Source organism: Hypanus sabinus, chromosome 15 (genome assembly GCF_030144855.1).
Source record: "Hypanus sabinus isolate sHypSab1 chromosome 15, sHypSab1.hap1, whole genome shotgun sequence".
In the NCBI taxonomy this organism is placed as follows: Eukaryota; Metazoa; Chordata; class Chondrichthyes; order Myliobatiformes; family Dasyatidae; genus Hypanus; species Hypanus sabinus.
In genome coordinates this window covers 86560233-86577515 of record NC_082720.1, presented here as the reverse complement: position 1 = coordinate 86577515, position 17283 = coordinate 86560233, and the positions used below count along the sequence as shown (strand labels likewise).

The 17283-nt window shown below is 45.2% G+C and overlaps 1 protein-coding gene across 1 annotated transcript in view; it reads left to right on the top strand.

Moving 5' to 3' along the window:
* The window catches only part of LOC132405671 (myozenin-2), a 58436-nt gene extending 42804 nt beyond the window's left edge, over positions 1-15632 (top strand). The window contains exons 5-7 of the mRNA XM_059990673.1: positions 2422-2587; positions 6923-7106; positions 15446-15632. Of these exons, the coding sequence (XP_059846656.1) occupies positions 2422-2587; positions 6923-7106; positions 15446-15632 (537 nt within the window). The remainder of the gene's footprint in view (positions 1-2421; positions 2588-6922; positions 7107-15445) is intronic.
* The last annotated feature ends 1651 nt before the right edge of the window (positions 15633-17283 follow it).

Genomic DNA, 17283 nt, shown 5'->3' with positions numbered 1-17283 from the left:
GAGGACACTGTTAAGGTGGTAGGAAGATGGGGAGAGTGTGGATGTTCATGAAATGGAGGAAATGTGGGTGAGGGGAACATCAGTAGTGGAGGAGGGAAACCCTGTGGTTTGAAGAAGGAGCTCACATCCCTGATGTCCTGGAACAGAAAGGAACAGATGTGGCAAGACGAAGGAACTGAGGAAAGGGAATAGCATTTTTTCAGGAGATAGGGTGGGAAGATGTATAGTTGAGGTAACTGTGGGAATCCGTAGGTTGATAAAAGATAATAATTTATGTTCTTCGTGTGAATGCTTCTCATCTGATGCTGTGTGCCTGTGACGTGCACACAGCAATAAACTCAACTTTCACTCGGACAATCGCCTTGGTCACCTTCTCCAAAAACATAACTGAGTTTCCATAAGACATAGGATCAGAATGAGGCCATTCAGCCCATCAAGTCTGCCCCACCATTCCATTATGGCTGATTTATGATCCCTTGCACCCCCATTCTTCTCTCCATAACCTTTGACACCCTTATGAATGACTTGGCCTCCACAGCCATCTGTGGCAATGAATTCCACAGTTCACCATCCCCTAGCTGCAGAAATTCCTCCTCATCTCCATTGTAAAAGGACGTCTCTCTATTCTGAGGCTGTGTCCTCTGGTCCTTGATACCCCGCTATAAGAAACATCTTCTCCACATCCACTCTTACTCAGCCTTTCAGGATTCGATAGGTCTCAGCAAGATTCCCCTTATTCTTCTAAACTCCAGCGAGTACAGGCTGGTAACCCTATCATTCTTGTGAACCCCCTCATTTAGACATACACATATATGTAACATGCCTGTTCACCCCCCCACCCCCAGCAAGTTTTCATGTTTTACTATTTTACAACATTGAATTGCAGTGGATTCAATTTGGCTTTTTAGATTCTTAGCAACAGAAAAAGACTCTTTTGTGAAAACAGTTCTCTACAAAGTGATTTAAATTAATTATGAATATAAAACACAAAATAATTGATTGCATAAATATTCACCCTCTTTAATATGACACACCAAATCATCCCAGATGCAGCCAATTGGTTTTAGAAGTCACATAATTAGTTAAAAGGAGATCACCCTGTGTAGTCAGTGTGTTTCAATTGATTGTAGTGAAAATACTCCTGTATCTGGAAAGTCCAACTGCTGGTGAGTCAGTATCCTGGCAAAAACTACACCATGAAGACAAAGGAACATTCCAGGCAACTCCATGAAAAGGTTATTGAAAAGTACAATTAAGGAGATGGATACAAGAAAATTTCCAAGTCACTGAATATCCCTCAGAGTACAGTTAAATCAATTATCAAGAAATGGGAAGAATATGGCACAGCTGTAAATCAGCTTGGAGCAGGCCATCCTCAAAAACTGAGTGTGCAAGAAGGGACTAGTGAGGGAGGCCACCAAAAGACCTATGACACCTCTGGAGGAGTTACTAACTTCAGTGGCTGAGATGGGAGAGACTGTGCATACAACAACTGTTACCCGGGAGCTTCACCAGTCACAGCTTTATGGGAGAGTGGTAAAGAGAAAACTACTATTGAAATAAACTCACATGAAATCTCAGCTAGAGTTTGCCAGAATGCACGTGGGAGTCTCTGAAGTCAGCTGGAGAAATGTTCTATGGTCTGAAGAAAACCAAAATTGAGATTTTTGGCCATCAGACTAAATGCTATGGAAGGCTTCTGAAAGCAGAGGGTAAAATGAATGCAGCAAAATATGAGGAAAACCTGATGCAGTCTGCAAGAGAACTGCGACTTGGGAGAAAACCTGTTTTCCAGCAAGACAATGACCCCAGGCATAAAGCCAAAGCTACACAGGAATGGCTTAAAAACAACAAAGTGGCCAAGTCAGGGTCCAGACCTCAATCTAATTGAGAATTTGTTGCTGGACTTGAAAAGAACTCTTCACTCACGATCCCCATGCAATTTGTCAGAGCTTGAGCAGTTTTGTAAAGAACGGGGAAAAATTGCAGTGTCCAGATGTGCAAAGCTGATAGAGACCTACCCACACAGACTCAAGGCTGTAATTGCTGTCAAAGGTGCTTCTACTAAATACTGATTTGAAGGGGGTGAAGGTTTTTGCATTGTAGGGTAATTAAAGGATATGGGGAAAAGACAGGTAGGTGGAGATGAGTCAATGGCCAGATTAACGATGAGTGGCTGAGCAGGCTCAATTTGCCAGGTGGCCGACTTCTGCTCCTATTTCTTATGTTCTTATGTACTTATGCAATCAATTATTTTGTGTTTTATATTTGTTACATATAAAATACCATATGTGTACATTTCTCACACACACTCCCACTCCTCCTGAGGTTGGGATCGAACCTGTGTCTCTGGATATTCATCGACAAGTGCAGGCCAGTGTCATCATATGTTATCTCATTCACTGTTTTCCCTCTCCGCAGGGTGCTGGTCAATATGTGGACGGGTTGAAGGAGAACTACAGAACAGAGGTCCACATCATGCACCCCTGTAAAGGGTCTGGGCCAGCTGTCCCCCCCAAACCCTTCGGCAAACTCTCTGCCGCCAAGAACATCAAGGTTGTGCTGAACCCTAACATCATTGCTCCAGGTAACTTCCACCACAGTCGTACTGAAGGAGCCATCTCTGCATACTGGCAAGATGGGTGAGAGTCGCAAAGTCAGGACCTGACAGACCAGATCTTCACCTGGGTGTGGAGAAGATTATGAGAGAAAGGTCACCACTCCAGTTGGAAATGGAATCGCCCCAGACAATACTCACTGGAATTCAGAGGACTGAAAGGGGATACAACCACACAACAATTACAGCACGGAAACAGGCCATCTCGGCCCTTCTAGTCCGTGCTGAACGCTTACTCTCACCTAGTCCCACCAACCTGCACTCAGCCCATAACCCTCCATTCCTTTCATGTCCATATACCTATCCAATTTTACTTTAACTGACAATATCGAACCTGTCTCTACCACTTCTTCTGGAAGCTCATTCCACACAGCTACCACTCTCTGAATAAAGAAATACCCCCTGGTGTTACCCCTAAACTTTTGCCCCCTCTCAACTCACGTCCTCTTGTTTGAATCTCCCCTACTCTCAATGGAAAAAGCCTATCCACGTCAACTCTATCTGTCCCCCTCATAATTTTAAATAACTCTATCAAGTCCCCCCTCAACCTTCTACGCTCCAAAGAATAAAGACCTAACTTGTTCAACCTTTCTCTGTAACTTAGGTGCTGAAACCCAGGTAACATTCTAGGAAATCTTCTCTGTACCCTCTCTATTTTGTTGACATCTTTCCTATAATTTGGTGACCAGAACTGTACACAATACTCCAAATTTGGCCTTACCAATGTCTTGTACAATTTTAACATTACATTCCAACTCCTATACTCAATGCTCTGATTTATAAAGGCTATCATACCAAAAACTTTCTTCACCACCCTATCCACATGAGATTCCACCTTCAGGGAACTATGCACCATTATTCCTAGATCACTCTGTTCTACTGCATTCTTCAAAGCTCTACCATTTACCATGCATGTCCTATTTTGATTAGTCCTACCAAAATGTAGCACCTCACACTTATCCGCATTAAATGCCATCTGCCATCTTACAGCCCACTCTTCTAACTGGCCTAAATCTCTCTGCAAGCTTTGAAAACCTCCATTATCCACAACGCCACTATCTTAGTATCATCTGCATACTTACTAATTCAATTTACCACCCCTTCATTCAGATCATTAATGTATATGACAAACAACATTGGACCCAGTACAGATCCCTGAGGCACACCACTAGTCACCAGCCTCCAACCTGACAAACAGTTAGCCACCACTACTCTCTGGCATCTCCCATCCAGCCACTGTTGAATCAATTTTACTACTTCAATATTAATACCTAACGATTGAACCTTCCTAACTAACCTTCCGTGTGGAACCTTGTCAAAGGCCTTACTGAAGTCCATATAGACAACATCCACTGCTTTAACTTTCCTAGTAACCTTTTCAAAAAATTCAATAAGATTTGTCAAACATGACCTTCCACGCACAAATCCATGTTGACTGTTCCTAATCAGACCCTGTCTATCCAGATAATTATGTATATCTTACGGAAACATATATAAAATATATATGTTACAGCACAGTCCAGGTCCTTCAACACACAATGTGCTGATGTTTTAACCAACTGGAAGATCAATCTCAATGGTTCCATTTGATATGAGAGAATGTACACGGTATACAGCCCGAAATTCTTGCTCTCCGCAGATGTCCTTGAAACGGAAGAAAAACCCCAAAGAATGAATAGCAGAAAACTTTAGAACCTCAAAGCCCTCCTCCTTCCTCCCATGCACCAGCAGCAGCAAAACAGCAGCCCTCCCCCCACTTTTCCCAGCAGAAAGCATCAGCCCCCCCCCCCACATACAACCCATGATCTAGAGTCCATCATAAACTGTGGTCCATAACCCAGCAAGTCATTGGGTGTATTCAAGGCAAAGGTTGATGGATTCTTGATTAGTCTGGGCATAAAGGGATACTGAGAGAAGGCAGGAGATTGGGGCTGAGAGGAAAGTGGGTCAGACAGGAAATGGCAGAGCAGACTCGATGGGCCAAATGGCCTAAATTTTCTACTTTATCTTATAGTCTTAATCAGAAGTCAGAGGTTTTTCCCTTGTTCTACCTCAATACACTGTGTAATGATTTTATCTCTGTAAAGCAGGATACAAGACAAGCTTTTCCCTGTGACAATATTAAACCAATTTACCAATTCCAATTGATTTATTATTGTCATATTATTGTAGCAAGATGCAGTGAAAGATTTTTTTCAATGTGCCATCCAGACAGATCATTCCATACATGAAGACATGAAGGCAGTATAAAGGAAAACAGAATGCAGAATAAAGTTCCCGAGAGAGTGCAGTGCAGGCAGACAATAAGGGGCAAACGACAAGATGGGGTAGATTGTGAGTTCATCAGTTGGCATTCATCGTGTGGGAGAGGGAAGGGCTACTGCACTGGATCAAAATAAGCTGCAGATTCTTGTAAACGTAGTCAGCTCCGTCATGGGCAGTAGCCTCCGTGGTCTCCAGGACATCTTCATGGAGCCATGCCTCAAAAGGGTGGCATCCATTGTTAATGACCCCCATTACCCAGGATATGCCCTCTTCTCATTGCTACCATCAGGGAGGGGGTGCAGGAGCCTGAAGATACTCACTCAACGATTCAGGAGCAGCTTCTTCCCCTCAACCATCAGACTTTGAATGGACATTGAACCCATGAACACTACCTTAATAGTTCTTGTTATTTTTATTTTTGCACTACTTATTTTAACTATTTTATATATATATATAGTAATTCACAGTTCTATGTTATCATGTATTGCATTGTACAGCTGCCTCAAAGACAACAAATTTCACGACATATGCCAGACATATGCATGTCAACAAATACATTCATAAACTTCTACAGATGTACCGTGGAGAGCATTCTGACAGGCTGCATCGCCATCTGGTATGGAGGGGCTACTGCACAGCACTGAGAGATGCTGCAGAGGGTTGTAAATCTAGTCAGCTCCATCTTGGGTACTAGCCTACAAAGTACCCAGGACAACACCTTCAGGGAGCAGTGTCTCAGAAAGACAGTGTCCATTATTAAGGGCCTCCAGCGCCCAGGGCATGTCCTTTTCTCACTGTTACCATCAGGTAGGAGGTACAGGAGCCTGAAGGCACACACCCAGTGATTCAGGAACAGCTTCTTCCCCTCTGCCATCTGATTCCTAAATGGACATTGAAGCTTTGGACACTGCCTCACTTTTTTAACTATACAGTATTTCTGATTTTTGCACATTTTTAACCTATTCAATATATGTATACTGTAATTGATAAACTTATTTATTATTATTATTTTATTCATTTCTATATTATGTATTGCATTGAACTGCTGCTGCTAAGTTAACAAATTTCATGTCACATGCTGGTGATAATAAACCTGATTCTGATATTAATCCTGATCTTGATTAGAGGCCTGGGGAAGAGTCTGGGGACTGCGGGGTAGAAGCTGTCCTTGAGTCTAGTGTCATAAATGAAAGAAGGGATGTGGACATTGTCTGTCCTTGGGCCTGCTGGTGTACATGGTGTAAGGGATGTGGAGCATTGTCTGTCCTTGGGCCTGCTGGTGTACATGGTGTAAGGGATGTGGAGCATTGTGTGCGGTTTTGGGCTCCACAGTTAGGAAAGAATGTGCTGACGTTCTGAGGGTCCAGAGGAGATTCATAAGAATTACCCTGGGAATGAAAAGGTTAATGTACGAGGAGTGTCTGATGTTTTGGGCCTGTACTCGCTGGAGTTTAGAAGAATGAGAGAGGAATCGCAGTGAAACCTTTTGAATATTGAAAGGCCTGGACAGAGAGAACATGGAGAGGACATTTCTAACAGTGAAGGAGTCTAGGACCAGAGGGCACAGCCTTAGAATAGAAGGAATTCCCTTTGAAACAGAGATCAGTTGAAAGAGGTTTTCTCCTGTTTCTTCCCACAGTCCAAAGATGTACCTGTTAGAGGTTAATTGGTCATTGTAAATTGTCCTGTGATCAGAATAGTGTTAAAAATAGCTTGGTTGCTGGGGCAGCCAGTTCTGCACTGTATCTCTAAATAAAGTCTATTTCTTTTGCCAGCTCTGTGGATGGCAGTGAAGGCCAAGCCATTGGGTATATTTAAAGTGCAGGTTGGTAGGTTCCTGTCTAGTCAGGGCGTCAAAGGTTACGAGGTAAAACATAGACAAAAAAAGGCTGGAGAATAGGGTTGAGTGGGTTAATAAATCAGCCATGATGGAATGGTGGAGCAGAATCGATGGGCCTGCTCCTATGTCTTATGATCAGCGGCTGGGAAAGAAGTGAGAGTGTGGATCAGGTTTCACTGTGCTCTCTCCTCTCCGACCAGGTTACTCTGGCCCCCTGAAGGAAATCCCACCAGAGAAGTTCAATGTCACGGCCATTCCCAGATCCTACCGATCACCCTGGGCTGAAGCACTCGATGAGCAGGCAGACATCCTGGAAACTGTGACGACTCAACTGCCGGAGGCCCCTGCAAAGGCTGAGGCCCAGGCCTACAAGTGCTTCAACAGGTAAATCTCGGCGAGCTGCTCTTGATCCTCACGTACTCCCTCCCAACGTCAGCCCACACCTCCCTCCCCCATTTCAAACTCACAGGGTTAGCTTCCGCTCCAGGATGGAGCGCAAAGTCCTGGTGAAATGTCCGTTGTTTATTCCCGTCCATAGACGCTGTCTGGCCTAGAACATAGAACAGTACAGCTCAGAAACAGGCCCTTCAGCCCACTATGTCATGCTGAGCCAATTAAATTAGTCATCAAATGGCCAACTAAACTAATCTCTTCTGTCTACACAATGTTCATCTCCTTCCATTTTCCTCACATTCATTGGCCTATCTAAATGTCTCTTAAAAGTCTCTCATGTATCTGCCTCTACCCCCACCCCGGGCAGCACATTCCTGGCACACACCACTCTCTGTGTATTAAAAAACTTGCCCCTCTCACCTTAAATGCATGCCCTCTAGTATTTGTCTGTCTACTCTATCTACGCCTCTCATTATCTTATAAACCCCTATAGGATCTCCCCTCGGCCTTAGCCGCTCCAGAGAAAACAACCCAATACTGTCCAACATCTTGTTATGGCACATGCCCTCTAAACCAGGCAGCACCCCCTCCAAAACTTGTCATTCTTCCTATAATGGGGTGACCAGAACTATACACAATCCAGGCTGCGTTCTGGTGAACCTCTTCTGCACCCTCTCCAAAGCCTCAACATCCTTCCTATAATGAGGTGACCAGAACTCTATGAGTTCCTCGAGTGTTGTGTGTTGCACCAGTTGTTTCTGTGGTGTAGCAGTCCTTGGGCCTGCTCCAGAGACCTAGGTTCAATCCTGACCCCCGGAGCTATCTGTGTGGAGTTTGTACGCTCTCCCTGGGAACGTTTAGGAATCAGAATCAGGTTTATTATCACTGACCACTATGATATGAAATTTATTGTTTTACGGTAGCAGTACAGTGCAAAGACACTTACTGGAAATCTAGGAAGAGTTCAAGTTTTAGACCGGAAACTAGAGCAACAAATAAAATTCTGCAGATGATGAAAGTCTAAAATAAAAACGGACAATGCTGGAAATACTCAGCGGGTCGACAGCATCTGTGGAGAGAGAATCAGAATCAGGTTTATTGTCACCATCCGACAGGATGTGAAATTCATGTTTTTACATCAGTGCTAAGATGTAAAATTACTATAAATAACAAAATAAATAGTGCAATAAGAGGAAATAGTGAGGTAGTGTTCATGGACCATTTAGAAATCTGATGGCGGAGGGGGAGAAGTTGTTCCTGAAACATTGAGTGTGTGTCTTCAGGCTCTGGTACCTCCTCCCCGATGGTAGCAATGAGAAGAGGGCATGTTCTGAGTGGTGAGGGTCCTTAATGATGGGTGTCGCCTTCTTTAAAATTGACCTTCCAAAGTCAATCACATCACACATTTCCAGATTGAACTCCATCTGCCACATCTCAAAGCAGCCCTGCATCCTGTCAATGTCCTGTTGTAACCTACGACAACCTTCTACGCTGTCCACAACACCACCAACCATCATGTCATCTGCAAACTTACTAACCCACCCTTCCACTTCCAAGTCATTGATAAAAATCACAAAGAGCACGTGTCCCAGAACAGATCTCAGTGTAAAATCACTGGTCACTAACCTCCAGGCAGAATCCTCCCGCTGCCCTCTGTGGGCAAGCCAATTCTGTCTCCTCGCAGCCGGCTTTCCCTGGGTCCCATGCCTCCCGACTTTCTCAATGAGCCTACAATGGCAAACCTTGTCAAACATCTGACCAAAATCCATTTACACCACATCCACTGCTCTACCTTCATCGATATGCTTTGTCAGAGGTTGAGCTGTTCCCACTGGTAGGAGAATAACAAACAAGGGGACACAGCTACCAAATAAGAGGCCGGTCATTTAAAACTGAGGGTGTAGAAATTTCTTCTGTCAGAGGTGATGAACCTCTGGTATTCTCTGCCCAGAAGGGTGGTGGAGGGTAATCACTAACCATAGAAAAATACTTGTACTGTCAGAAGATTTTCCATTGTATCTCGGTTCATGGGGTTGCCTCATTAGTTGGGATTGAGTTCAAGAGCCGTAAGGTCATGTTGCAGCTCTATAAAACTCTGGTTAGACCACACTAGAAATATTGTGTTCAGTTCTCATCACCTTATTACAGGAAGGATGTGGAAGCTTTCGAGAGGGTGCAGAGGAGATTTACCAGGTTGCTGCCTGGATTAAAGAGGGTGCAGAGGAGATTTACCAGGATGCTGCCTGGATTAGAGAGAATGCAGAGGAGATTTACCAGGATGCTGCCTGGATTAGAGAGGGTGCAGAGGAGATTCACCAGGATGCTGCCTGGATTAGAGAGGGTGCAGAGGAGATTCACCAGGATGCTGCCTGGATTAGAGAGAGTGCAGAGGAGATTCACCAGGATGCTGCCTGGATTAGAGAGGGGGCAGAGGAGATTCACCAGGATGCTGCTGGATTAGAGAGGGTGCAGAGGAGATTTACCAGGATGCTGCCTGGATTAGAGAGGGTGCAGAGGAGATTTACCAGGATGCTGCCTGGATTAGAGAGGGGGCAGAGGAGATTTACGGGGATACTGCCTGGATTAGAGAGGGTGCAGAGGAGATTTACGGGGATACTGCCTGGATTAGAGAGGGTGCAGAGGAGATTCACCAGGATGTTGCCTGGATCAGAGAGCGTGTCTTATGAAGACAGACTGACTGAGCTAGGGTTTTTCTCTTTGGAGTGAAGGAGGATGAGAGGTGACTCGATAGAGGTGTACAAGATGATAGGAGGCATAGATCAAGTGGACAGCCAGAGACTTTTTCCCAGGGTGGAAATGACCAACACAAGGGGCATAATTTTAAGGAAAATGGAAGAAAGTATAGGGGGTATCTCAGAGGTGGGGTTTTTTTTACACAAAAGAGTGGCGGCTGTTAGGAAGAAGCTACCAGGGTTGTGTTAGAGGCAGATCCTGCCATTAACCCTGCTGTCAAAGTGAATCACTTCACACTTACTGTATAGCAGAGATGCCAGAGGTAGTTTTTTTTTTACACAGTGTGGTGGGTGTGTGGAACACGCGGCCGGGGGCAGTGGTAGAGGCAAATACATTAGGGACATTTAAGAGACTCTTGTATGGGCACATGGATGAGAGAAAATGGAGGGCTGGGCAGGAGGGAAGGGTTAGATTGATCTTAGAGTAAGTTTAAGGGTCGGCACAACATTGTGGACCAAAGGACCTGTACTGTGCTGTACTGTTCTACGTTCCACATTCTAGAAGTCTGGATAGATAGATGGATGGGAGGGGTATAGCAGGCTACGGTCCAGGGACAAGGTCTCATTATAGGAAAGATATGGAAGCTCTAGATGGGTGCAGAGGGGATATAACATATAACCATATAACAATCACAGCACGGAAACAGGCCATCTCAGCCCTCCTAGTCCGTGCCGAACTCTTAATCTCACCTAGTCCCACCTACCCGCACTCAGCCCATAACCCTCCACTCCTTTCCTGTCCATATACCTAAATCTGTTGACTTTGTGTGAGAAGTGGCCGAAGGTGTTCAATCACATCCACTTCCTTATCCAGGACCTTCCCCAGAACAAAATCTCTGGTCACCAACCTCCAAGTAGCTTACTCTCATCTACAACCACCCTCTGCCTCCTGTGGGCGGGCCAATTCTGAATTGAAGGCATGATGGATGCATCTCCTCAGGTCCTGGACAACCAGGGAGTCCCAGCTGCAACACTACCAGATCACCTATCCTGTGGCCTGTTCAAATAACTTGTGTGCGCAGGTTTATCCCGAGGTAATTCATTAACCACACGCTCCATCTGTACATGTTGGAGACCTAACTGGTGTATTCTGGTCTGAGTGATTTCACTGCTTTGGACCGTAGTGAACATATGATCTAAACTGGGCTCAGAGAGCAGAAATAGAGTATTGCTAACCCAATAATAATCCTTTATGGGCGGTCTCGCTGCCCTCAAGAGAAGGTAACACAAAGTCTGAACTGACCATAGAAGACCCTAAGCCGACATGCTAGTCCATGGCCACCTCTTTAGCCACAATTGAGCCACTCTCTGGGCCCTGTATCTCCTGTCCTGTATCTCTTTCATTGGGAAACAACTTCCCAGCTCTTTACCTCTTCCCTCTCCCAGTTTCACCTATCACCTACCAACTTGTACTTCCTCCTCTCCTTCTTATTCTGACTTTTCATCTTCCTTTTTCTCCATTCTGATGAAGAGTTTCGGCCCAAAAGGTTGACTATTTACTCTTTTCCACAGATGCAGCCTGGCCGGCTGAGTTCCTCCAGCGTTTTGTGCATGTCTCTTGGGTTGTTTTACTCGTATACCTTTACTGGCCACACCTGTTTCCCCTCGGTGGGGTTGAGCCGCCACCTTGTACTGCTGTGCTCCTTCTGGGGAAGGTGTTGCCATGGTGCTGGTGGTGAGGTTCCGGGACTTAGACCCTGCAGTCATGAAGTAACAGCGATGTAGCTCCAGGAACAGTGGCTGACCTGGAGGGAAGGCTGGAGATGAAGGTGTAAGGAGTGAGGCCACTTGACCATCGGGTCCATGCTAGGAAAGAGAGTTTACAACTCAAAGTGCCCATGCAGTCTCTTAACAACAAGACAGAGGAGCAGAGTTAGAGCAATGGCCACAAAACGCTGGAGGATCTCAGCAGGTTAGGTAGCATCCATTGAAATGAACAATCCACTGAAGTTTTGGGCCCAGACCCTTCATCAGGACGACAAAGGAAGAGGGAAAAAACCAGAATAAGGAGGCAGAATGGAAGGAGTACAAGTTAGAAAGTGATAGGTGAAGCCAGGTGGGTGGACGAGAGGTCATTAAGTGAGAAGCTCTGAGGTGAGAGGTGGAAAAGGTAAAGGGCCGATGAAGGAAGACTGTGATATGGAAGGAGAGTGGACCGTGGGAGAAAGGGAAGGAGGAGGGGAACCAGAGAGAGGTGAGGAGAAGAGGCAAGGGGTTGCCAGAGAAGGGAGATCAAATTAGCCCATTCAGCCCATCAAGTCTGTTCTTCCATTCGATCATGGCAAATTCATTTTCCCTCTTAAACCCACTCTCCTGCCTTTTGCCCATAATCTTTGATACCCTGACTAATCAAGAACCTGCCAATCTCCTCTTTAAATATACCCATGTAGAGCAGACCTTTTAACCAACTCCACAATCAATGTCCCTCCATTTTTCTATCATCCATATGCCTATTTAAGAGTCTCTTAGATGTCCTTCATGTTATGTTGAAGCTGTATAAGATGTTGGTGACCCTGATTTCGATTACTGTGTGTGGTTCTGGTCACCTACCAACAGGGAAGATGTCAATAAGGTTGAAAGAGTGCAGAGAAAATTTACAAGGATGTTGCCAGGACTCGAGGACCTGAGTTATAGGGAAAGGCTGAATAAGTTTATTCCCTGGGGTATAGGAGAAAGAAGAGGGGTTTGATAGAGGGGAATAGATAGGATAATTGCAAGCAGGCTTTTTTCCACTGAGGTTGGATGAGGCTAGAACTAAAGGTTAAGGGTAAAAGGGGAAACCACTCAGAGGATAGTGTGAGTGTGAACGAGCTGCCAGAGGTGGAAGGGGGTTGGATTTCAACATTTAAGAGAAACTTGGATAAGTACATGGATAGAAGTATGGAGGGATCTGGTCCAGGTGCAGGTCGATAGGAGCAGGCAGTTTGCATGGTCTAGATGGGCCAAAGGGACTGTTTGGACAAATAAACGAGCAGACTATTATTTAAGCGGGGAGAGAATTCAAAGTTCTGAGATGCAACAGGACTTGGGAGTCCTCGTGCAGGATACCCTTAAGGTTAACCTCCAGGTTGAGTTGGTGGTGAAGAAGGCGAATGCAATGTTGGCATTCATTTCTAGAGGAATAGAGTACAGGAGCAGGGATGTGATGTTGAGGCTCTATAAGGCACTGGTAAGACCTCACTTGGAGTACTGTGTGCAGTTTTGGGCTCCTTATTTAAGAAAGGATGTGCTGACATTAGAGAGGGTTCAGAGAAGATTCACTAGAATGATTCTGGGAATGAAAGGGTTAACATATGAGGAACGTTTGACCGCTCTTCGACTGTACTCCTTGGAGTTTAGAAGAATGAGGGGGGACCTCATAGAAACATTTCGAATGTTGAAAGGCATGGACAGAGTGGATGTGGCAAAGTTGTTTCCCATGGTGGGGAAGTCTAGTACGAGAGGGCATGACTTGAGGATTGCAGGGCACCCATTCAGAACAGAGATGCAAAGAAATTTTTTTAGCCAGAGGGTGGTGAATCTGTGGAATTTGTTGGCACAGGTGGCAGTGGAGGCCAAATCATTGGGTGTATTTAAGTCAGAGATTGATAGGTATCTGAGTAGCCAGGGCATCAAAGGTTCTGGTGAGAAGGCGGGGGAGTGGGACTAAATGGGAGAATGGATCAGCTCATGATGAGATGGCAGAGCAGACTCGATGGGCTGAATGGCCGACTTAAGCTCCTTTGTCTTATGGATGCTGTACTGTTCTATGACTTTATGTGTCAGCAACTATCAACACCTCCGGTATGGTGATCCACACACCCACCACTCTTTGTGTAATAAAACCTACCTCTGACATCCCCCTATACTTTTCTCAAATCACCTTAACCAGAGGTTCCAACCTGGGGTCCACGGACCCCGCTTAATGGCATTGGTCCACTGCATAAAAGAGGTTGCGTCTCCCTGTCTTAAAAGGATGTCCTCCAGTATTAGTTATTATTTGTGTTGCCTTCAAACTTAGCCAATCCATATTCACATCCACACCATTTATATATAACACAAGGGGCACTTAGAAACATAGAAAATAGGTGCAGGAGTAGGCCATTCGGCCCTTCGAGTCTGCACTGCCATTATGATCATAGCTGATCGTCCAACTCAGAACCCTGTACCTGCTTTCTCTCCATACCCCCTGATCCCCTTAGCCACAAGGGCCATATCTAACTTCCTCTTAAACATAGCCAATGAACTGTTTCCTATGGCAGAGAATTCCACAGATTCACCACTCTCAGTGTGAAGAAGTTTTTCCTCATTTCGGTCCTAAAAGGCTTCCCCTTTATCCTTAAACTGTGACCCCTCGTTCTGGACTTCCCCAACATCGGAAACAATCTTCCTGCATCTAGCCTGTCCAATCCCTTTAGAATTTTATATGTTTCAATAAGATCCCCCCTCAATCTTCTAAATTCCAGTGAGTATAAACCTAGTCGATCCAGTCTTTCTTCATATGAAAAGGTGGAAGGTGGAAAACGTGGCTGATGTCCTCCAGAGCGTCAGAAGGTGAGGGCAAACTGCGAGCAATATATAAGATCACGAGAGACATAATTGTGGTGCTGTGGAAGCGTAGCAGTAAGCATGGTGCTCGTAAAGCTCAGGGCGTCAGAGTTCAGAGTTCACTTCTGGTGCCGTCTGTCCGTTCTCCCTGTGACCGTGTGGATTTCCTCTGGGGGCTCCGGTTTCCACCCACAATCCAAAGGTATACTGATTAGTAAGTTAATTGGTCATTGTAAATTGTCCTGATACACAGTTCTCAAACATGCAAGAGTAACAGCTATGGCAGGCCGGGCCTCAGAGATCCAATACCAGCGTCCTGGGAAAGAAAGTTTATACGTCCCGTTCTGTGTGTGCACGGGTTCCCTCCGGGTGCTCCAGCTTCCTCCCACAGTCTAAAGGCCTACCGGCTGGTAGATTAATTGGTCATTGTAAATGTTCCTGTGACTAAGCGAGGGTTAAGTGGGTGGGTTGTTCTCACTGGAAAGGCTTGTTCCATGCTGTATCTAAATAAATAAATAGGGCAGGTAGAGTCTTTTCCGTGGGGTGGAAATGCCAAATACTAGGTTTAAGGTGGGGGAGGGGAAAGAGTCACCAAGTGCTGGATGATTTCAGCAGGTCAGGCAGCATCTAGAAAGGAATAAACGGTCATCATTTCGGGCCGTAACCCTTCAGAACAGTTCATTTAGGGGGAACTGTTGAAGGGTCTCGGATCGATTTCCATAGATGCAGCCTGACCTGCTGAGTTCCTCCAGCATTTTGTGTGTGTTGCTCTGGATTTCCAGTATCTGCAGAATCTCGTGTTTATGATTTAGGAGGTATATTGTTTTTAGTGGTGGGTGCTTGGAACACACTGCAGGGGGCTGTGCTGGAGACAGACAGGAATTTGAATGTGCAGAAAATGGAGGGATTATGGACAGGCAGATGGGATTAGTTTAAACTGGCATCGTGGGTTAGTACAAGCAATGTGGGCTAAAGGGTCTGTTCCTGTGCTGCAGAAACGGCAACTGATGTCTAAACAGCCACAATTTGTGTTCCTTCCCCCTTCCCCAGAGCTGCCACGCCATTTGGTGGTCCGGGCGCCTACAGGAGGCTGTCCGAGGTGAACGGCCCAGAGACCATGGCGGTGCCAATGGAGCCCGTCGTCATCGAGACTCCGCGGTTCACCAACAGGCGCTGTTTCAACCGCCTGCCCCGAGGATGGACAGGGCCGCCTCTCCCAGAATCCGCGGAACTCTGAGACCATCCTCGGTCGGCTATCTAACAACTGGAAGCCGTAAGCACATGCAACAGGTGAAGGGAAGGTTTCACAGAGGGCAGTGTGCCCCGAGTACATCTCTGATAACACCTGCTTCCCCACAACTAACATACAGTACTGAATGCAATTGTACTGAACACAACTGGTTTCTGCAGTGCAAACCAGCCAAGATGTTAAACACTGTTAACCTAACATATACTAAATAAATGTGTCATGTATGAAACTAACGTTATTTCACTGTGTTCTCTTTCAGTTTACTGTCCAACAGTTTGAGTGATGGAAATCTGGCCTTACCAAATCCGTATATAAATGCCAACATTCAAAATACATTTATTACCAAAGCATGTATGCTACTTGCAACTTTGAGATTCATCTCTTTGCCACAAAACAAAGAATCAGAGTAGAGTTCACAAAAAGCACACACACCACAAACATCCACTGTGCCAAAAAGAAGGAACAAATCGTGCAGACAATAACAAGCCAATAATAATCTGCAGAACGTGGGCCACAGAGTCGCAGAAAGTGAAGCCACAATGTGTATCAGCTCAGTGCTGCAACGTTCAGCCACGGAGTGAAGAACTGTTCTTGCAGAATTTTAGTCAGAGAGAAAGAAACACAAAAATGAGAAAGAAGCAAATATCTTTGGCAAGGGCTTTCATTATGGGCATTCAGTTGTTCTCTAGGAATGAGTCAGATTATCACTGATTTATTTCACATGAGATCTGTTTTGCGGCCGCCATACAGCGCAAAGGCATAACGTTATTATAAACTGCAAAATAATGCTTTAAAAAGGAACAAAGTGGAAGTGTTAATGGGTTCATGGACTGGCCAGGACCCAAACCACCAGGTTACCCTACATCCATCGGGCTCTTGAACTTCACTCACTACAACAATAAACCGATTCCACAAGCACAAGAGATTCTGCAGATGCTGAAATACTAGATCAGTGCTTCCAAAACCTTTTTGGATGACTGCTCCTTGGCTCCTAGACCATCTCCCCAGCTCCCTTCTCCCTTTCCAGCTATTTACATAAAAACAATAATGAATTTTGATTTGCAATGCAACTTCAAAGCAAAGACAAATAATTGAAAACAACATTTAAAACTACAAATAAAATGATTTCTGTAATTACAGTAAACACAAATTTCATCAATAATTTCAGAGCATACATTGGTGGTCCAACTATTCTCTCCTTCATTGCTTTTTCACTCTGACGCAGCTCACCCCGGTAGACACAGTGAACGTGAAGATCATCATCTGGAATTCTTCCTTTCTCTTCCAACTCAGAGAGGCTCAGAAACTGGGAAAGGTTGCGACAACCAATGTCACATTTAAGTAGGGTTAACTTGGACGCTACCGTGGGCGCTGTGGTACTGCAATGCTATTACAACTCAGTGTGTCGGAGTTCAGAGATCACTCCTAGCATCCTATGTAAGGAACTCCATGGACTGCATGAGATTTCCCCGGACGCTCTGGTTTCCTCCTACAGCCCAACCCACTGGGCGGGTTAATGGGTCATTGTTAAACTGGCCTGTGATTGGGTAAGCGTCAAGTCGGGGTTGTCAGAGGTTGCTAAGCAGCATGGCTCAAAAGGCTGGAATGCCTACTCTGCATTGTATTGCTAAATAAATAA